Source organism: Telopea speciosissima, chromosome 3, assembly GCF_018873765.1.
Source record: "Telopea speciosissima isolate NSW1024214 ecotype Mountain lineage chromosome 3, Tspe_v1, whole genome shotgun sequence".
Classification (NCBI taxonomy): domain Eukaryota; kingdom Viridiplantae; phylum Streptophyta; class Magnoliopsida; order Proteales; family Proteaceae; genus Telopea; species Telopea speciosissima.
The window spans coordinates 57,825,858-57,848,857 of NC_057918.1; the positions used below are offsets into that span (position 1 = coordinate 57,825,858).

Here is a 23,000-nt window from a genome sequence, read left to right on the forward strand (position 1 = left end):
TTCTTTTTTTGTTCCCCCTTGCCACATGGAAATGATGGTTTGGCATTCCATGGAAAGATGGGGATTTCCTTCCGATAAACCAACAACCACATGCCAAATTTGGTAGCACTTCTCATTTCTCAACTCTATGGGCATATAGGTAAGGGACTTTCCCATGTTTCTCAATTAAAAAATCCCAAACATAATTTGATTTTTCCAGACAAGGCTGAAAGCATAATAGTGGCAAGTTCAGAAATTAGATTAGTAGGAAATTTAACACATGAATAGATTTATGGTGTAGACAACAATTATGTGTAATACACGGATCAGTCTATAATTATCCTAAATAAGATACTCAATGTATGATTATCAAATTTTTTTTATAAGAAACTACATGATATGCACAGGGATAGACATATGTCCTGTCTCTGAAAAATGTACACTGAAAAATATTGGGGGATGTATAAATAGTATCAACTATCAATTGCACATTTGAATAAAAAAAAATTATGATACAACAAAATCAATGGAACTCAAACAACCCATTAGAACAAAAAATTCACTTAAATTATGCAGCATGACCGTTAGTAACAAGAAGGGTATAAACCTTCCCATATCAAGACTCCAAGCAGATGAAATATGATGGTAACCTACTTGAAATGAAGCTCGAGACTGATCATTATGCATTTTAATGCTGGAAGAACCTGGAATCAAACATGACCAAATCAATAATATGAAAGCAATATCCTGACTGCAGTCAAGGGCCATCCTTGTTAACATTTGAATTTGTTCCTGCTTGAGGAAACTGAAATATGCAGAGACTAAGCACTCACGTTCGTGATTTCAATGAAAATATAGCTGAAGAGTTTGATGTTAACCAAATTTCTTGATCAATATCTTCACCAAGGTTTAAAGTATCGGTATTGGATATGGTATCGGAAGGGTGATTTTAAGAGATGCATTGTATCGTATCGTATCGGAGCTACGCAAGGTACACTAAAGATATGCATGGAAATGATCAAGACACACATGGAAATACACTTTTGGCGCAAAAAACAATACAAATAAGCAATATATAACATGTATCATATATAAACACTAAAATGGAGAATAACATATAACGAGACGAGATTTTCATGGATTTGAGTACGTATCCTTGCAAATGACCAAGTTTTTTTTTTGGGTGAATAAATATGTATTACCTTACCCCAGGGGGGGGCAGGGAGAAAAGGAAGAAAGGAATATACAAGGGGAAAGGGGGGAGGGGAGAAACAATAGCCAACCTACGTAGAGGTGGAAATAAGAAGAGAGGCCAGATCAAGACCCCAGTAGATTGCAATGTGCTTGTTCCTAGGGGTGTCTCTGATAGAGCGAAGAGGGGTATGGCTGAGCTTGGAAGAGACTTCAAAGGAGATGTCTTTCCAAATCAGATCGAAGGATCGAGAGTTGGAAGTCCATCTCCTAATGTTATGCTCCATCCAGATGTGGTGTATAGCAACTCCAAAGATCAGCTTGCCGATGGTGTCACAGATTGAGGTCCCTGAGAAGGACTTAGCCACCTAGTGCCATTCTCTGTCAAAGGGGAGGGGTCACCTGCTTTGGTGCCAGATGAAGGAAAGGGCTTTTTTCCAGATGGTAGAGGTGAAAGGGCAGTCAAAGAAGAGGTGGGGGATGTCTTCAAGACCATTCCAACAAAGGGAGCAGGTAGGGGAAACATGGATGTAACGGTGAATAAGGAAGGCTTGGGTTGGGAGGCAAAGGCGGAAGGCTCTCCAAGTGGTAAGGCTGTGGCGGAGAATGTGGCCTTTGAACCAGACAATGTTATGCCAGGGGACAGAGGGGGCGGAGTGGCGGACGAAGTTCCAAGCAGAGGAAGAGGTGAAGAGGCCGATGGGTGAGGGCAACCACAAGAGTTTGTCATCATTGGGGGGGGGGGGGGGAGGGGGAGGGGGGCGATAGTAGGCCAAATCCGATCATCAATAGAGGAGTTGAGTAAGGGGGGGGGGGGACCAGGAACCAGAGGAAATGATAAAGGGGGGCATTTTTTGGAAAACCAGAGGAATAGATGGACTTGGGACCGAGAACGCAGAAGAGGATACCAAGGGGGTGCCAAGGGTCAAGCCAGAGGGAGGTGGAGGAGCCACGAGCAATGGAGGTAGAGATCCCACGAAGGGCCAGGGGGCGAAGGGCAAGGATCTTTTTCCAAATCCAGGAGGCATCAGAGGGGGTGGAGGCAATCCATAAGGAGTCGGACTTGAGAAGGTGAGAGTAGACCCAGTTGACCCAGATGGAATCATGGCGGGTGGAGATTTTCCAGATCAACTTGAGCATGCCAACAGTGTTGGAATCTTTGATGCGACGAATCCCAAGACCTCCCTTAGATTTGGGAAGGCAGATGGACTTCCAAGAGACAGGGTGAAGAAACCTGGAGGTATCGGCCCCTTTCCAGAGGAAGGTGCAAAAGAGGCGCTCCATCTCCTAAGAAATTGCTTTTGGTAAGGCAAAGATCCCGCACCAGTAGATGTAAGTAGCTTGGAGGACGGAGCGAATACAAACGAGGCGGCCGGCATAGGAAAGGAGTTTGCTGTTCCAGAGCTGGAGACGCTTGCGGATGTTGTCCAGCATAGGAATGCAATGGTGCTTGGAAAGCCGAGCCGGAATGAGGGGAAGACCAAGGTACTTAACTGGGAGGGTGCCTAAGGTGAAGCTAGTCAGGTGCCGGAGGGAGTCCCTTTCCAAATCGGGAATACCAGAGAGGAAGATTTTGGATTTGAGGAGATTGATGCGAAGATCGGAGAGGGATTCAAAGAGGTGGAGGGAATCCATAATAGCAGAGATAGAAGAGTGAGAAGCTTTGGAAAAGATCATCAGATCATCAGCAAAAGCGAGATGGGTGAGATTGATATGCTTGCATTTAGGGATGGGAGAGATGAGATGGAGGTCCATTTTGGATTGGAGGCTGCGGGAAAGGACTTCCAAGGCGATGGAGAAAAGGAAGGGGGATAGGGGGCAGCCTCGGCGGATTCCCACTTTGGAATGGAAGAATCCAGCAGGGGAACCATTGACCAGATCGGAGGAGGGGGTAGAGATACAATCATGAATCAATCGGACAAAGGCAGGGGGGAAACCCAATTGAGAGAGTACTCCACAGATGAAATCCCATCGAAGGGAGTCAAAAGCTTTATAGAGGTCAATCTTCATGAGGGCGGCCGGAGAATGAGATTTGCGGTCAAAACCCCGCACGATCTCGGAGCAGAGGATGATGTTGTCTGTGATGCTACGACCAAAAATGAAGGCAAATTGGTTTGGGCTAACAAGAGTGGGGATCACAACCTTGATTCTGTTGGCAAGGATTTTGGCAATGAATTTGTAGATGAGGTTGCAGAGGGAGATGGGCCTGAAATCCGAGAGAGAGGTGGCTCCCTCTTTTTTGGGGATGAGACAGATGAAGGTCTGATTGACCTGGGCCAGCTGGCTGGGCTTGTAAAAGAAGCTGCGGATGGCTTTGAAGAGGTCACCTCTGATGGAATCCCAGCAGCTGAGGAAGAATCCCATATTGAAGCCATCAGGGTCAGGAGCTTTGTTGGACTTATGGGAGCGGATAGCCTTGGAGATCTCATCATCCGAGGGAATGCTAATGAGGGAGTCCGCGACCTGGGGGGGAGGAACTTCTTAATGAGATCCGGGGGAATCAAGGGGGCAGAGAAAGGGGGGGATTGAATAGATCATCGAAGAAAGAGATGGAGGCAGATTTAATGTCATGGACCGAAGTGAGGGGGGAGCCATCAGAGGAGTGAAGAAGGGTGATGGAGTTAGAGTTGAGGCGAGCTTTCAAAGATCTGTGGAAGTAGGCTGAGTTAGAGTCTCCCAGCTCAAGCCACTTGATACGGGCCTTCTGGCGCAGGAAGCTTTCCTCAAGGGAGGAGAGGGAATGCAATTCCTCAGAGAGGATCTTTTCCTCAGAGGCAAGAGAAGGGTTGAGAGGGTCAGATTGAAGTCTGAGCTGAATGGAAGAGAGATTGGATTTACAAGAGGAGAGCCTGGAGTAGATGTTACCAAAGGTGGAGAGGTTCCACCTTTTCAGGGCAGCTTTGGTATTGCGGAGCTTCCTGGAAAGGGCGATGAGGGGGAGGGAAGGAGAGAAGACTGGGGTGCGCCAAGCCTTAAGGACTGTGGGGAGGAAAAGATGGTGGGAGGTCCACATGTCGAAAAATTTGAAAGGCTTGGGGCCAAAAGAAGAGTAGGAGTGGATTTAGATGTGGCAGGGGTAGTAATCAGACAGACCCTTGAAGAAGGAAATTGGCAAGAGAGTGGGGGAAGGAGGAGAGCCAAGCCTCATTAGAGATGAAGCGATCAAGCTTGCAAGCGATGTGGTGATCAAGCTTGCAAGCGATGCGGTCAGGGCCAGAGCGGCGGTTATTCCAGGTAAGGGGGGAACCAGTCCACCGAAGGTCGTCAAGGCCAAGGTCTTCTAAGCACTCATTAAAAGCAAGAACGGAGGGAGAGTCAATCGGTCTACCTCCAAGTTTCTCATCTTGGGAACGAACCACATTGAAATCACCACCTAAGCCCCAAGGGACGGAGTCCGAGGAGGGCTTGAGGAGGGAGAGGTCGTGCCAAAGAGATAAATGGTCAACAGCAAGGTTACTAGCATAGACAACCGTCAGAAAGAAAGTGGAAGGGGAATTGGGGATGGAAAGGCTGAGGTGGAGGAATTGGGAAGAGGAATGAAGGAGAGAGGTGGTGATTTTGGAAGGGTCCCAAAGGATCCAAATCCGACCGAGAGGGGAATGATTATAATTGGAAAGAAGGGACCAGGAAGGGGCAATAGAGGCAGCTATGCGGGAAGCATTGTCTTGTTGGACACGGATTTCAAGAAGGGCACAAAAAGAAGAATGGGTGGAACTGATAAGAGACCTGATATCTTGATGTTTAGCCAGGGAGTTAAGACCCCTGACATTCCAAAGGAATCCTGCAGACATGAGAACTAAATGGGGAATGGCAGGGTATGCATCGAAGGGGTGCTACGATAGCGACGACGAGAGAAGACAAGAGTCGGGCAACGAAGGAGAGGCTTGAGGGGGGGGGAGGGGGGATCAAGGGCGGGGAGGGGAGATGGAACTAGGGGGTAAGGGGGGGAAAGAGAGGAGGAGGGGGGAGTCTGAGAGGGAAGGGAAGGAGATGGACCTGATGAGGGATTGGGAAGGGGGGTTGGGGAAGAGTTTATGGTAGAGGTAGGCAAGGGGCGGACAAATAGGCAGGTTATAGGAAAAGAAAGATTGGGCTTGGGCTGGGGGTAAGAGGTCAAGAGAAGGGGTGGGTTGGGTTGAGAGGGGGGCAAAGGAGAGATCAGGGTTACTGGGCCCAGAGAGGAGGGGGGGTTGGGCCAGGGGCAAGGGTTGGGTGGGTGGGGGGGTAAAGGGCCTCAGTGGTGGGTCGAGAAGGAGAAGGGGGGATGGAGGCTAAGGGAGTAGACCCAAAGGGAACAGAAGAAAGATGGGGTGGAAGGCTATCGTTATGAGAGGGGGGTGACGTGGAGGGGGTAGGGAGCAGAGGGGGTAGAGAGGGTAAAAAGGAGGGAAAAGAGGGTAAAAAGGGGAGAGCGATGTAAGAGGGACGTAAGGAGGGGAGTGTTCAAAAGAGGGGTTCAAGCAGAGACTGAGACTTCGCAGGGGAAGGGGTTAAGGCGAGAGAATGGCAAGGGGGGCAGGCCTGCAGCAGGGGTTCAACTGCGACAGCGGCGACGTGACCCATCTCAACAAGGGAGCTGCATAACGTCCTAGAGGGGGTAGGTGAAGAGTCAGAGGCTCTTCCAAGCTCAGAGGGGAAGACTGTGTCCCGGTGCAGAGGTGTCATCGTTGTGCTTGCGCAGATGCAGGGAGGCAAGTCAGGAAGATCTCTGTTAGCGAGATTTTCTAGCTCCGGATCATCTAATTTGTCAACCTGATTAGTAATCGAGGGATCTGGCGACTGCAAGGGTTGCAGAGCGAGAGCCTGAGGTGTCTCGGTGACTGGGACATGCGCCTCTTCAGAAGTAGCAGTGACTCCGACGGCGACGATGGCGGTGGAACTTCGTGGACGACGGCTAGGGCGACGACGCTGGCGGTTATTTCGTTTAGAGGTTCTGCCACGAAACTCAAAAAGAGAAGGGGCTTCGATGGGCGAGACAGCGGTGGCCGAGACTTCATTGAGAGAAGAATTAGTCAGGGTCTCAGAAGAAGTCGCAGTAGGAAGGTGATCAGAAGGAGAAGCAGGCTGCGTGGCTTCTGATGCAATGGCTGTAGAGGAAAGGGGCAAGGAGGCAGGGCATGCAGTGTTTGAATGGCCAAAAGATTTGCATTGCTGGCAGTGGGGGGGGGATCCATTCGTAGCGCACAGGCTGTTCAAACCAGAAGCCGTCTTCTTCCTTGATAGAGATGGATGAAGGGGAAGGGGAATCTGCCGAGATGTCAACATAGAGTCTGGCATACGAAAGCCTGTTTAACTTGAGAGTGCACAGGTCCGTGTGAAGCGGAGTGCCCAGAATAGACCCAATACGGCTGAGACTCTCTTTGGTCCAGTAGTGTAGGGGTAGACCAGGGAGATTAATCCACAAGGGAATGGTGTTGAGGTCGACCTTGTGGAGGAGGAGGTGTGGCTGCCACTGTTGAAGGAAGATAGGTTTGGTGCCTACCATCCAAGGGGCACCATCCAGGGCGCGAGACTTGGCTTCGTTAGAGAAGAACTTGAAGAGGAACACTCCTGAGTCAAGGACATGGATATCAAGCAGCCCAGCTACTTTCCATTGCTTGGTGAGAGAAGCCTGGACAATGGTGAAAGAAGGCCGAGCACCTAAGAAGTGGCCCACAAGGCAGGAGGTCCATTTCGAGAGTTCAGGGGAGAGAATGGAGTTGGGGCAGAGGGCGACTGGAATGCCATTTTCAGTGGGGGGTTTTGTATAATGAAGGGAAGTGTCAAGCTGAGAAGAAGGAGCCTGGCGTAAAAGGGAGGACCATGAATGGGGACTAGAGGTAGAAGCAGAGGGGGGGATGGTAGGGATGGCAGGGTGTGGAGAAGCAACAGTGGAAGGGGGGGGGTAGAGGGGGGGCAGGGAGGAGGGGGAAATAACACCGGAGGAGGTGCCGGGGATATCAGGGAGGGGTGGCGGTGATGGTGGAGGCGGCAGAGGGCTGGAGGGGGGTGAGAAGGGAGGTTCATGTCGGGTTGACTTTTTACCTTTCAATTTCAATGGCATGCTCAGGTGGGTTTCAATTCCAAATGACCAAGTTTGATGCATCAACTAACTTAGTTTTACCTAAATCCATCGATTTATAACAAGGAATAGGAATATAAACCATGATTTAAACGCAACGATCAAGTTTTTTTGAAACCTAGCTTTATTTGTGAAATCTCCTTCAATCTCTTATTTCAGCTTGTTGAATGATGCAAACTAAGTTTTTATAATCATTTTTTAGTATAGATTAAAACCTCCAACTCCAATTTTTTGAAACAACTTGGTTAAAGGCAAGTTTTGAGAGTCTCGGTTTGGAGTTCCTTCCCTTTTTTTTTTTTTTTTTTTTTTTTTTCATTTTCTGCCAAATGACTCTCTGTATCGAGTCTGATAGTCACATGGACCTTTTATAGCCGTATCGATGTATATTGGTTGGTATCGAGCCGTATCGCTCGATACATACCAATACGTATCGAAACTTGCACAAAGCCCTTTAACGTACATATTGTATTGATGCATATCATATCGGGCTGTAACAGCCAATACAATACAATAACAATCGAGACATACAATTAAAAAAAAAGATACGTATCGATATGTATCATATCAGTACTGACGGATACTGATATGTATCGGCCGATACTGATACAATATGGACCGATACTATAAATTATGATCTTCACCATTAACATGCTTCTCAAAAATATTGTAGTCAAGGTGATGCATTGGCATCTAGGTGTGTTGCTCGAAGCTAGCGGATCCTTGACTTAATGTAATCACAAAAGGTGACTGTCTTGGTGCTCTTGGAGTCGCTTTGGGCCGCCTAAGTACCTAGACAATGCCTTTTTCCTATTTAAGTTTTTTTTTTTTTTTAAACTGTATACAATGATTCTGCTTCTAACATTGCTTTTAGTTTGCCTATATGATATCTGTAGGTGAGAAGTATGGGACCACATTGATATAAAAACAAAATAAACAAAACAAAAGCAAAAAATAAAATAAAATAAAAAAGAACAAGAAAGACAAAAACTCGATCGAGCTCAATTGCATTGTTTGCAACTTCACCACAGCTTGGCCTCTAAAACCCTAATAGCCACCACCCCTAACAACGGCACCCTCTAATGTAGATCAGTCACAAATGATAACCAGTCCAAAGGGGATCGCAAACTTCAAGTCCAGCAACAGCAAATACTTCGATGGACTCTCAGATTTGCAAGAAATTCCAGAACCATAAAATAAAAACAAGAGATCAAAGAAGGGAAAAAGAAGATAGGGTAGTCTCTCAGAGACTCGAGTCTCACCCACGGCCTCTCACCGTATTTTGGTGTCTCACCAATGGCATCTCACAGCCATCTGAGTCACACAGAATAAAAGAAAAAAAAGGCTCAAGCCAAAATCAAATTAGTCAAATTTGAGTAGAAGACTGTAGCCCTTTACAAACTTATATAGAAGACATCGAAATAGAATCAAACACTAAAAAGGAAAGGCCTAACCCAATCCTTAACTAATATGGTAAGTTGGTAACACAAACTGATTAGAAAACAAAATAATGAAAGAAATTGACTCAAAACAGTAGTCTAACTAATCTAATGAAATAAATTCCGTTTTCCTACTTTCTACCCATATTTTAAGCCCATTAAAATGGTTCATTAAAAAGAAAACCCATGGGACCAAAGGCCTAACACATAAATAACCCAACGCAAAGCTTATTTACAATAAAATAAACACTTTACGCGACTTATCTACATCTATTCTCCTCTGGTTGGGAAAAAAAAAAATTTGTCCATGAGTATGGTAGAGATGTCGAATCAGACTTTCACGGTCATCCTTCAATGAGAAGTAGAATTCATTAACCGTCGACTCCATTTGTCGTCCCTCCATGGCTCTAATACCAAATAATGTAGACCAATCACAAATGATAACCAGTCCACAAGAGGATTGCAAACTTTAGGTCCAGTAACAATAAATACTTTGATCAGAGCTCTCAGATTTGCAAGAAATTGCAGAACAATAAAATAAAAACAAGAAATCAAAGAAGGGAGGCAAATCAAAACCCAAAACCCTAATTTCCGTCCAGCTATACCAACCGTCAGAACTACAAATCTGACCGATTATCCCTTATACCCTCCAAAGAAAACCATTCAAGTTTGGTTAACTCTTGTCCAGCCAAACCCTAAAATCCATCTTTTCCTCGCTTCCAAAACCAGAAACCCTAACCCTAACTTGCTGCCATTCAAGTTTACACTTCCATCCATCAAAACATCTGAGAACCTTCACTGATAGACTCCCCTACCTCAACTTGGCATAACCATACTTCAAACCCTAACCCTAATTTCACCAAAAACCTATTTTTGACCTAGCCGATTCACCTGTTCATAACAGATCCTGGTTGATTGGCTCCTAGTTGGCCTCTACCAATCTAGGACTACATTACACAGTCATCCAAGTCTCATAGAATAAAAAAAAAGGCTCAAGCCAAAATCTCATTAATCAAATTCGTATACAAGACTATAGACCTTTACAAACTTATATAGAAGACTCAAAAATAGACTCAAACACTAAAAAGGAAAGGCCTAACCTAATCCTTAACAAATAAGGTAATATAAATCGACTAGGAAACAAAATAATGAAAGAAAATGATTCAAATAGGAGTCGAACTAAACTAATGAATATAAATCCTGTTTTCCTACTTTCTACCTATACTATAGGAAATCAGAGAAGAGGAAGAAGAGAATGGAACAGCAGCTGCAACTATCTATTAACCTCATAATGAAAAGAATACAATATAAATAGGGATAGGGGCAAATCTGGAAAAGACCAGAATAAAAGAAACACAAATCGAGACCCACAAAGGATCTCGATATTAGCTTCAGATGCTAATACCGAGAGCCATAGATGGGCCCCACTCGACACTTCTAACACTCCCCCTCAAGCTGGAGCGTAGTTGTCAAGGCGCCTAGGCGAATCAAGGCGATCGAAGGGGCTGAAAAACAAGGCGATACCTTGTAGGCGACCAAGACGACACCAGAATTCAAGGTACAGGCAAGGCGCCAGGACTAGGCGACGCCTTGACAACTATGAGATGGATCATATATATCACTCATGCCCAGCTTGTTACAAATATAATTGATCCGCCCACTACCCAAAGGCTTAGTAAATACATCTGCAAGCTACTCTCCTATTCTGACATGACTTGGAAGAATCGGACCACTTTGCATCTTCTCACGAACAAAATGACAATCAATCTCAATATGCTTCGTCCTCCCATGGAACACAAAATTTGAAACAATATGAACGGCCGCTTGATTATCACACCATAGTTGCATGGGAACCAAGGTCATAAAACCCAACTCAGGCAATAGTTGTTGTATCCACATCATCTCACAAGTTAAATGTGCCATCATAGTTGTCAAGGCGTCGCCTAGGCGTCCAGACGGTTTTGTTGGGGCCCAGGCGACCTCTATCTTAGTGCAAGGTGCTTTGCACTGGTTTCTATTGGTGTTGAACCCGGTATTGGCCCTTATTTATGCCAAACATCATTTAAGTAAATGTTTTATACTTAAGATATTATTCATAAATAAGCAAATACCCCCTATTTGAATCCAATAAAAATAGTTAAAAAATAAAATTCCAAAAGGATAAAAAATCAACCTCCCAATTCAAGAACAAAAACTAGATTTTCGATGGTAGGTAAAATTTTCAACTTTCTAATGCTGGGGTTTTTCTCAAATCTAAAAATTTTATAAATCTTAATATGGTAAAACATTGCTAAAAACCAAAAGTGCGGTAAAATATTCATTTGTTTTGATATTTAAAAAAATGTTTTCATTTAGAACAATTTTGACAGCATTTGCGCATACCAAATAAGGTTTGACCGGAACATAACCTCTTCAATATAAATCAAATTTGAGCAATTTTGGATTTGTTGGAAAGCTGGTTTTATGCTCTACCTAATACTAAAAGTCTCATGTAAAAATAAAATCATCTGACTAGTCAGACTTCTTAGAGAACAAGAACATTTCTCTAAATCTAGAACAATTTAATTACTTATAAATAAGATCATATTTTCTAAGAACAGTATAAACCAAATGTGAGACTAGTATAGACCAAATATATGTTTGATTGTTTCAATTTCCAACAGCTTGCTTCTTCAGTATGACTTGATGTGGCTTAATATTGATTTTTTATGATTTTATGTAACTTAATGTTGATTTTTGATGACTTGACAAGGTTTAATGTTGATTTTTTATGACATAAGGTATATATTGTAGCATACTAAAATATTGTAGCAACCTTAGAAGATGAACGCAACCTTAGAAGATGGACGTCCAACTCCTGCTCTTTCAACAAGATTTGGAATGCCATCTTTTTTTATGTTTCTTCTAAAGCTAGTTCCCTCCCCCTCTCTAGTGTTTTGGACACCCCAAGGAACAGGCTCATTGTTGTCTCTTGGGGCCTTCCCCTCTCCATTTTGCGCCCTAGCTAGCCTTTAGCTGCGGCTTTTTGCCCTTGGGCGTGTTCATTCCGGCTCCTTTCTTCGTAATTTAAATTTTTATTCATCCCATAAAAAAAAATATTGTAGCATACTAAATAATGTTAGAAAAGGGAGAAACAAAAAATAACACTTAGGGGCACCTTGTCACCTAAGCGCTTAGACACCCCTCCAACGCCTTGAGTCGCTTTGCCGCCTTGACAACTATGTGTGCCATAACTCTATATTCTAATTCAACACTTGAACGAGCTACAACACTTTGTTTCTTACTTTTCCAAGAAACAAGATTTCCTCCAACAAACATACAATACACTGTAGTTGATCTCTTGTCTACTGGAGAACCTGCCCAGTCAGCATCTAAAAATCCCTTAACTCTGTTATGACAATGATCTTGATACACTACTCCTCTACCAGGGGCCTTCTTGAGATATCGTAAAATACATATAACAGCATCCCAATGAGTAGTCTGAGGAGAAGAGAGAAATTGGCTCACACACTAACGGGAAATGCAATATCTGGTCGGTAATGGTTAAATAGTTTAACTTACCCACCAGTCTTCTATACCTCTCAGGATCATCAAGAAGATCTCCCCCTTCAGCAATAAGCTTCACATTGTGATCCATCGGAGAGTCAATAGGCTTGGACCCAAGCATGCCTGTCTCAGTAAGTAAATCCAAAACATACTTTCTCTGTGACAGAAAAACTCCTTTCTTTGATTGAGCCACTTCAATTCCGAAAAAAGTACTTCAACTTCCCCAAATCCTTAGTCTGGAATTTTTGCTGCAGGTATGACTTTAAATCCATAATACCTGCTGAATCATCACCAATAATAATAATATCATCCACGTATACGATCAGAAAAATCTTCCCCACACTTCAGTGTCTATAAAAGAAAGAGTGGTCACCTCCACACCTAGATAGACCAAATTCAAGTACAACCTCAGTAAAGCGACCAAACCATGCACAAGGGGACTGTTTCAGCCCATACAAAGACTTTTTTAATCGACAAACCATGCCAAACTCCCCCTGAGCAACAAATCCGGGAGGTTGCTCCATATACGCCTCTTCTTACAAAGTACCATGCAAAATACATTCTTGACATTCAGCTGAAACAAAGGCCAATGATTGGATGTACGAAGAAATATCAAAATACGAACTGAAGTAAGTTTGGCAACGGGGGAGAAGGTATCCAAATAATCTACACCATAAACCTGAGCATAACCCTTCGCCACAAGTCTCGCTTTTAAATGAGCAAGAGAACCATTACGGTTCACCTTCATAACATATACCCATCTACAACCAATAGCAGTCTTTCCCAGGGGCAGCGGAACAAGTTCCCAAGTGTGATCTCCAAAGCCAACAATTCTTCCTCCATAGCTGTCCTCCAGCCAAGACTAGTTAACGCCTCTGTTACAGACTTGGGAAGGGGATGAACTTCAACAGTAGAAAAAAAGAATGGAAAGGAGAAGACAAACCAGAATATGAAACAAAGTTGGAAATAGAATGTTGAGTACAGCTACGAGTACCTTTTCGTTTAGCAATGGGAATATCAAGATCAGAAACAATAGGATCAACTGTAGGCAGACTGGCATTATGATTTGCAGCAGAAGAAGACGGGACCAAGTCCGTGAGCACAGGGGGGGCAGTAGCTACCTTCAGATGCCAGGTGTAAACCTGAATAATTGGAGGACGGTGAGCAGCAGCTGTGGGAGCAGAACCCTTTGGTGAAGAGGACTGGATAACATAAACAAGGACATCATCATCCAATTCAGAAGCAAGGACTGGTTCAGCAAGATAGGGGTGGACTAAAAAAAGGACCCATCAACCGTAACAAAATACTTATGCAAAACAAGTGAATAACAACGATATCCTTTCTAGGTACGAGAATAGCCAAGAAAAATACATTTAAGAGCTCTAGGATCAAGCTTTGACAAACCAAGCCAATGGTCACGAGTAAAGCAAACACACCCAAAAATACGAGGAGGTAACGCAATCAATGGCTCTTTAGGAAATAGCAAACAATGAGGAATATTGCCCTTCAAAACGGAGAAGAGCATACAATTAATAAGATAATTGGCTGTCATTACCGCATCAGCCCAAAAAAATTTTAGAACTTGCATCTCAAATAACATGGAACGGATAACTTCCAAGTAAATATCGGTTTTTCCTTTCTGTCACACAATTTTGTTGAGGCGTGTCAGAACAGGAAGATTGATGAATCATACCATGCTGAACCATGAAAGGAGAAAAGGGTATAGAAAAATACTCTTTGGCATTGACACTACGCAAAATTTTTATACAAACACCACATTGAGTATGAATTTAAGAAATAAAGACACAAAAAATAGAAAACAACTCAGAACGATTTTTCTTTAAATATAACCAAGTGACCCTTGAATAGTCATCAACAAAAGTAACAAAACATTTAAATCCCAAGTTGGAGGTAACAGGACATGGACCCCATACATCAGAATGGACTAAAGCAAAAGGAAAAGCTGAACGCTTAGAGACTCTAGGGAGATAGCTCACACGATGGAGTTTCCCAAATTGACACGACTCACATTCAAGACTAGAAATAGAAGCAAAACTAGGATCTAATTTTTTAAGACTCTCCAACGATGGATGACCAAGCCAACAATGAATTTGATGGTGAGAAGCAACACTGGAACAAGCAATCGAACTCGAACCTACTAGTAAATACAGACCCCCTGACTCCCGTCCTCTACCAATCGTCTTCTTTGTAGCAAGATCCCAAAAAACACACGAATCAGGGAAAAAGGTTACGGAAGAATTTAGAGCTTTGTTAACTTACTAACAAACATGAAATTAAACGGAAAATTGGGAAGGTAGAGAACAGAGGGCAAGGACATAGAAGAACTGGGATAAACAGTACCATTGCCTTTAACCTTTACTAAGGACCCATCAGCTAAAGTTAACACTGAAAGATGATGGGGACAAGGAGGAAAAGATACCTGACATTCCCGACATGTGATCAGATGTCCCTGAATCAATAATCCAGGGACGAGATGTAGTGGAGAGACATGCAATGGCATTACTAGTCTTTTTTTTTTGGTGAATGAATATATTACTGAACCCCAAGAGGGGGCAAGGGAGAGCGAACCAAAGAAACAATATACAAGAAAGAGAAGAAGGAAAAGAAAAGGAGGGGGGGAGAGGAGAAAAATAGGGGGGGCGATCGACTAGCCTACGCAGAGGAGGAAGACAGCAAAAGGGCCGAATCAAGGCCCCAAAAAGTCAAAATGTGTCTATTTCTATGGTTGTCCAGGCAGGGTCTCTGGCTGATACTACTGAGCTTGGTGGACACATCGAAGGAGATAGCTTTCCAAATCACATCAAACGATCTAGAGCTGGAAGTCCATCTCCTGAGGTTCCTCTCCATCCAAATATGATGAATAGCGGCGCTAAAGACTAGCTTGCCCATGGTGTCACAAATGGAGTTCCCAGAAAACGAGTTGAGCAACCATTGCCATTCGCGATCAAAGCTTCTGATCCTTCTGCTACGCGGCCAGATGGAGGATAATGCCTTATTCCAAATGGTAGAGGTAAAGGTGCAGTCAAAGAAGAGATGGGGGATATCTTCACGGCCAATCCAACAAAGGTTGCAAGAGGGAGGACCTGAGATAGTGCGGAGAATCAGGAAGACTTGGGTAGGCAGGCAAAGTCTTAGGGCTCTCCAAACAGTTAGGCTATGGCGGGGAATGTGGCCTTTAAACCAGACTAACTTGTGCCAGGGGACAGAGGGACAGGGGTCCCTGGAAAGGTTCCAGGCAGAGGAGGAGAGAAGGTGCCTTTGGGGGGGGGGGGCAGCCGGTGACCGTATCTGCGTGGGCGAGGGGGTTCTGAGGTAATGGGGGGAGGGTAGCCCAGATCTGAGAGATGATGTCAGGGTTGAGGGAAGGGTGAAGGGTCCAAGAGCCTGAGGAAATGAGGGAAGAGACAGTGGCGGCCTTGGGGAGGCCAAAATAAAAGATGGCCCTGGGGCCCAGCAAATTATAGAGGATTCCTAAGGGGTGCCAAGGATCCAGCCAGAGGGAGGTGGAGGAGCCATCAGAAATGGAAGAGGAGATACCACGGAAGGCTAAAGGGCAGAGGGTGAGGATCTTGCGCCAAATCCAAGAGGAGTTGACATGGATGGGGACAGTCTAGATGGAGTCAGATTTAAGAAGATGAGAGTGGACCCAAGAAACCCAGATAGAATCCTGGCAAGAAGAGATTCTCCAGATGAGTTTAAGAATGCCCGCCGTGTTGGAGTCACGGATACGGTGGATTCCTAGGCCACCCTCAGATTTAGGGAGGCAGATGGATTTCCAACTAACAGGGTGGAGAAATCTGGGGGTGTCGCTGCCCTTCCATAGGAAGGAGCAGAAGATGCGCTCAATGGCCTAGATGGTGGAATTAGGGATGTAAAAGATACCAGTCTTAACTAAAGTAGCAGTGGAAGAAGTGGGCTGTGAGATCTGAAGCTGATTATACCGGGCATACTCCTCCTCTGACATAACAACTACCTTACCCTCAGATGATTGAGACTGAGGGGCTGAATCCAAAGTAGTAGCTGAATTAGCAAACTGCTGCTGTTGTGCTGGTTTCCCATGGAGCTTCCAACAAAACCTCTGAATATGTCCAGGCTGGCCACAATGGTGACAAGTCCGTATAGTACCCAATCCATCAAAAGGTGTACCAGATTGGCCAAAACCCTATTGATTTGGTCCCAGTCCCCTTCTTGTGCCACGGCCACGGCCACGGCCTCCCCCATGACTTCCACCTTCACCATGGCCAATTCCACCAGCCCCTGTTTGGGATACCAGGGCTGAATTCTCAACTATAGGAGCAGCATCACGAGAACTCTCACGAGATACACAAAGCACCCTAGAAAATGTATCGGTGAGTGATGCAACAGTCTCACCACCAAGGATCTGTGATCTAACAGATTCATACTCCTATCCAAGGTCTCCCAAGAAACCCATAACCGCCAACTGCTCCCATTGGTTCTGCATCTGTTTCACATCAGGAGAGATTGGAAGGAGGGAATTCAGCTCCTCATACATTCTTTAGAAATCAGCAAAATACTTGGTGATAGACTGCCCCTTCCTCTCTGTCCGATAAAAGTCCTGAGATAGCTCATAAATTCGTGACAAATTATTCTGACCAGAATATAAAACTCCAACATGCTCCCATAACTCCTTAACCGTGTCGATGTGAGTAACCAAATCCACTATGTGGTTCTCCATCGAAATTAACATCGGACCAAGAATCCTAGCATCGATGGTATTCCCAAGTTGTATCTCTAGCAGGTTTGGTGCTCGTCAGATGTGCCCGCTGGCCACAACCAGTCAAGACCAGGTTCACAATTTTCCTCCATTGCTGGAAATTTGTAACACCTTCAGGTTTCTTCTCCGTGATTCGATTGGAAGATGAAGAAAGAACTTCTGTAACCATATTCTGTTTTGTCTTATCACCCATACTTGGTAGTGGAACATGTGACTAATATCACCAACCAACAAAAAAAGCCGAGAACATACCACTCCAGCAAAAACCGAAATACACCACTCCACCAAAAAAACAAGAATCTCTCACCAAATAATCAAAACACACCAAAGGCACTGTCACTAACCTGAAAGTTATGCAGCCACCAATCCCAATCGAATCACCATAAAACATATATCAAGCTAATCAATAGCTTACTACCATCAAATCTCGCATAGCACCACCGAAAAAAAAAAAACCTTCAGAAATCTGCTCATTTTTTTTTAATTATAGAGTAGCAGATTTAATCCTTCACTGCAACAACCAAATCCACAATCCACGAACCAGCAAAGATGAGGGGTGAAATCACCCCTTTTTCCTTAAGATCGCAAGTCACTGGTAGGTTACCAGAAATCGCAGAAAATAAAAGGAAAAAAAGAAAAGAAAAGAAAAAAAGGAAGAAAACGGGACTACATACGGCTGTGTACCAGTGCTAGTAACTCAGCTTTGATACCATGTAATATAGGAAATGAGAGAAGACGAAGAAGAGAAGAAGAGAACAGAACAGCAGCCGCAACTATCTATTAACCTCATAATGAAAAGAATACAATATAAATAGGGGTAGGGGCAAATCTGGAAAAAACCAGAATAAAAGAAACACAAATCGAGACCCATAGATGGGTCCCACTCAACACTTCTAACACTACCCATATTTTAGGCCCATTAAAAAGAAAATCCATGGGATCAGAGGCCTAACACATTGATAACCCAACCCAAATCTTATTTCAAATAAAATAAGCCCTTTCTATGACTTGTCTACATCACCCTCTTTCCGACAGTACCTGTGATTCTGGCAGTGCCCTTGATTCAGTAGTTTCTTCTTCTAAAAATACTATAGAGTTTGTGTGCATAGTGTATACTGCTTCTGGAACATTTTTTTTTCATTGGTTACTACATTTTTTCCCCTTTATTTCTGTTACTAATTCTAAACGTAGTGTTTACTGCTATTAGTTTGTGTGCATACTGTTTGCTGCAAAATTTATTTTCTGTTACTGTTATCCTTCATTTTTCCAATCTTAGCAGTTTCTTTAGGATGTGTCAGCTGATTGAGTCACTTCAATTTGTTCTCCTGGATAATTGCTATTTTGATTGTGCAGCTTGCTTGATCATGTGTCCAAGCATAGTTATCAAGGCGTCACCATGGCGACGCCATGGCGTCCAGGATCCTTGGTCGCAATGGAGGCCTTGAGCGCCATGGCGGGCGCCTTGAGCGCCATGGTAGTGTCGCCTTGGCTTTTGACCCTCTAAAACGCCATGGTTGCCTTCCCGCCCTGATAACTGTGTCCAAGTTATCTTTTGATTTCTGTAAAATGATTAGCTTACTATACTAGATATAATGGATACAACAAAAAAAAAAATACAAGGTCGCCCAGACGTCACTAGGCTGGGACCATGTTGCCTAAGCACTTAGGCAGCCCTCCAACGCCTTGGGGTGCCTAGGCACCTTGGCAACTATGGTAAAGTATCATATGCTGGGGTCAATTTAAAATGATGTGCATCCAAACAGGCCTACTCAATAGAGAAAGAGGAGTTAATTTAGAAGTTACTAATTAAAAAAAAATTATGCATCACATTCCTCGTCTAGGGATTTAAACCTCCTATGAGGTTTCAACTAGGACTGGGTAGTCACAAAAACTTCAATCTGGTTATGTTCTAGGTGATATTTTAGAATTGGATGATTCCATACAGAACTAGTTGGTTTAGTTATTTACTGTAGGGTCAAAAAGAAAAAAGGTCTAGATAGTTTAGTATCAGCAACTATGAAGAGCACAATAACAGGGAAATAACATAAAATGACGGGTGGGGGGCATTGATTGATGGCAAAATATCAGCATATCAACAATCAAAGAAGGATGAGTAAATAAATAAATAAAGAAGGAAAAGGAAGCAAATTGTTACTTACAGTTGTACTCAGTCCACCCAATGGTTTGACTTTCAAGATCATATATAACAAGCTTATTTGATAAGACTAAATCTGCAAGGATGTTGTCAATAATCAGGTTCACCATCTAGTGATTGAAGATTTTATCTCTCTATATGTCTTCCATTCACCAATTTTGACACATTATAAGCAAGATGCATCATAAGGATACAAGAATATGGCTACACATGGCACATGAAAACATACTAATTGCCACAGAATGAAGAAATTAGGCAAAAATGCTCCACCACATCAAACAATTCATGTTCTACATTATAGTGATCAGAATCTAGTAAAAACATTCTTTTCTTTTTTTTGAAAGCAGCAAATTTTCCTTAAAAGCCTTCTAGTAAAGAGGGACACAAAATGGACAAAGCAGTGTTCTTAAATACTAAAAACACGATGTGAGGTGTTCCACTGCTTAAAGCTAAGGATCTGGCATTACAGTATTGAGTGCCCCACGAAGCATGACTCTTTAGTAATTAAACAAATACATAGAATATATGACATTCATATAAGAAGAAAAGAAAATGAAAATTTTAGTTTGAAATATAAAACATATATGAAGATATTGTTTGAAGGAAATACAAGATAATTAAACGGTACAACCCCAACATTTTATAGTTTGAGACATGCATGTCATTTATCTCACACTAGGAGTATAAACGTTAAATCTTGAGGCTCTTCCTTCATGCTCGCCCAAAAGTCTAACGACATAAGTCGCACCTTTAAAAACAGTGGAAATAAGTTGCTTAGAAGACATCACCAGGCTCTAAAATCCAAACTATTATCTTGATCGCCGGAGATAATAAGACCTCTAGAAACCAGAGATATGGCAAGCTTAGATGGAAAAATTATTTCATTTCATTTCACAATGTTCCATTAACCGAAAATTGAACTCAATAAAATATCTCTGATTTGAAAATTGGGTACTTACAGCCTGTTTCAGTTAAAAATATCATAAGATATGGAAAAACCCAGATTCTTAGGATAGCGAATATACTCAGAGACATTTCACAAAAATGAGAGTTTCATTTAGTACTGAAACATGAATATTTGGAGTATACTGTATACCTCCCAAGAGGTTCAAATCCCTTGCCTCTCTGGACTGATTTCCACTATTTTGCCAACCAATGCACCACATATCTCCCTGGAAATATATCAACAAATAGAGTACTATAAAGAATGATCACAGAGAAGATTAACAAAGGACATTGAAGAACACAAGAAAATCTACATAACAAAAAAAATTTTAAATAATAGGGGAAAAGAACGCTGCTTGGTCGTGTGGCTCCTATGCCCAGACAAAGGAGCGCACGAAATTATGCCCAGCCCCTCCTGAAATAAAAAAATCTCATCCGTGTTGATGCCCCTGCGCACGCTCTCATTGGCTCCCACGTTAGTGCAGGGGCTACACGACCAAGCAGCGATCTCTTGCCCAAAATAACAATAAAGTTGACTGAAAATATGCTAAACCTTGTTAATAATCATAATTTTATAAAACAATGAGCAATTTCAGTTGGAAGTAGGAATGACGAATAAAATAGTAGAGAAAATACTTCCAGTACACCTGTTGTCAATACCCTATCCTTCACGCTTGCATTTTGGGCTAGATGGATTGGTTATTTTGTAGGCTAACTGTGCGATAGGGCTTAGGACGCCTCCAATAAACTACCTGCCAAGTTTGGTGGTCTATCTCATCTGTATAGCCTTATCATGTATTAATTTATCCTTTGATTTTTCATTGGGTCCTGTTGAGTTCAGTTTTTTCACTTGGATTTTTCGAACTCAGTTTAAACCTTGACACATGTTTCAAGCTGATTTGAAAGTTTGATCATAAAGTAGATGATGGTGTAAACAGCTTGCATCCACCAATTTTGGGGCACACCCAAGCTGCCTAGTGGCAGCAATCATGGGTGTGACGGACAGACTTAGGAAAGTGGGCATTAAAAAAACCCTCTTAAATAGTAAAATGAGTAATTGGATTAAAACTTTTTTTTAATGGATATGGATAAAAATTATGTTTAAAGGTGTCATTGAAGGATGAACTCTAAACATTTCATTTCTTACTTCTTCCAGGGTAATCAAGGACTTAATGGAAGAGGAAAGTGAAAAATCTGGAACCATGTCATGTACCTATGCTTCTCCATTTCATTCTTCAAAATTTATTTCTTTGTTCACAACTATTTTCTCTTTATTATTCTCGTCTTATTTCTGTAAGTACTTGTGTACAACAAATTGCCATAATTATTTTTATACTTTTATCCAATCTATAACATGAGGTGACAAATTTTCCAGCGCTTTTCCATTACAAATCTCAAGCAAAAGTATACGAATGTGGGCCTATTAGGTTGGCAGTCAGTATAAAAATAAACCTTTACCAAACCTCTTGGGATGAATCTTAAAATTTGACTATTTCAACCTGATACAAGGTCCCAAGAAGTGATTTTTGAGTGATCATCCCACCCTTGGAGTGCTAGAGCTACGTTCCATCAAAATTGAACTTGACAGACGCACTTGTGGTAAACTGAGACCACATGAGACTGACCCCAGTAACCTAATAAGAGGACTAATGTAGGGATAGGTCAATGATGTCCTAACCTACAGTAGGATCGAGGTACTGACAAACAGGAGGTTTAAGTTTAACACATGGTTCCAGCTATAGAACAGTAGGCAATCAACTTAACAGAAAGTCAATGGCAAGGTATATAGGTACTTAGGTTGTAACCACAAGTCTGAAACACAGTATGGACATAAAAACCCAGCCACAGAAATAAAACGGGACAATAACCCCCACCGTCGACAGAGCAGGATGGGCTTTAAAATTCAGGAAAACAGCATGACTCAAAAATAGCAACTTACTAAATCTGATGGAGAATCCAGCCCAATCGAGAGTAGGAATTAGTAAGATTGATTTCAAAATAGTAACTCACAACTTTCAGTAACACTCAACCATTAGATGGAGCTGAACTCAACATCGAAAGAGTGTATATGGAAGGGCATATTGTATCAAAACTGGGGCAGGATCTGATGAACAGATCTGGGAATCAAGGGGGTTGAAGATTTCTCCAATAGGTCCCCTCCCAGAAAAGCCGCAGGCTGTGTTCTTGGATCTTCAATCTGAACTTGATGAAATAACCTTCAATGATTCAACAAGTAGCTTCAGTAGAATAGACACTGCTTCGGATCTCCTCAGAAACTTGATTGTTGCAGAACAATAAAAATAGTAACAAATGATTGTAAGGGAAGAAGAAAGGAAAGGGATATGACCAAGGCCTCTCACCTATGGCCTTGGTATGTCTCTCACAGACCTAAGGAATCTCTCCTTCACTGCATCTGACAGCTTTGGTTGCATAACCAATTCTTTTCATCATTCAAATCGTTGGGCTAGAGACAGCCCCTCACCCCCCTCCCTTTATTAATAATAATGCATGATTACAGAAATAGTAACTCCCTTTGGCGAGTGGGAAGGGTTACAAAATAAATAGAAACTAATTACAATTCACAATAGAAACTGAAATCCAATTAATACCTTGTAACTGAAATAGAAACTAATGACAAAAATAAAATCTAACTCTTAAATACTTAAAAAAAAAAAAAAAAACAAAAAAAAAAAACCAACTAATTAGAAACTTAACAAAATAGAAAGTAAATAAAGTATCTCCTTGACAGCTTGACATCCCTCGAAAGATATCTCCATGCAAATGCAATTGCTCTCCTTAAGCACCTCCACGCAAGTAGCTAAAATATCTCCACACAAATAATTAAGGGGCCCCACAGATCTGAAGAAAATATCCTCCTTTAAGATGCTGCTCGATTAATATTCGGACATAAAACTGGGTGGGCATGTGGGC

General features: G+C 42.6%; 1 protein-coding gene across 2 annotated transcripts in view; it reads right to left on the minus strand.

The window, feature by feature from the left end:
- Positions 1–377: 377 nt before the first annotated feature.
- Positions 378–23,000, minus strand: part of LOC122656161 (aspartic proteinase 36-like) — a 68,959-nt gene continuing 46,336 nt past the window's right edge. For both annotated transcript variants that reach the window (XM_043850617.1, XM_043850618.1), the window contains 3 exons: positions 20,221–20,296; positions 19,129–19,200; positions 378–683 (listed from right to left, as the gene is read on the minus strand). In XM_043850617.1, coding sequence (XP_043706552.1) covers positions 487–683; positions 19,129–19,200; positions 20,221–20,296 — 345 coding nt within the window. In that variant the 3' untranslated portion in view covers positions 378–486. The remainder of the gene's footprint in view (positions 684–19,128; positions 19,201–20,220; positions 20,297–23,000) is intronic.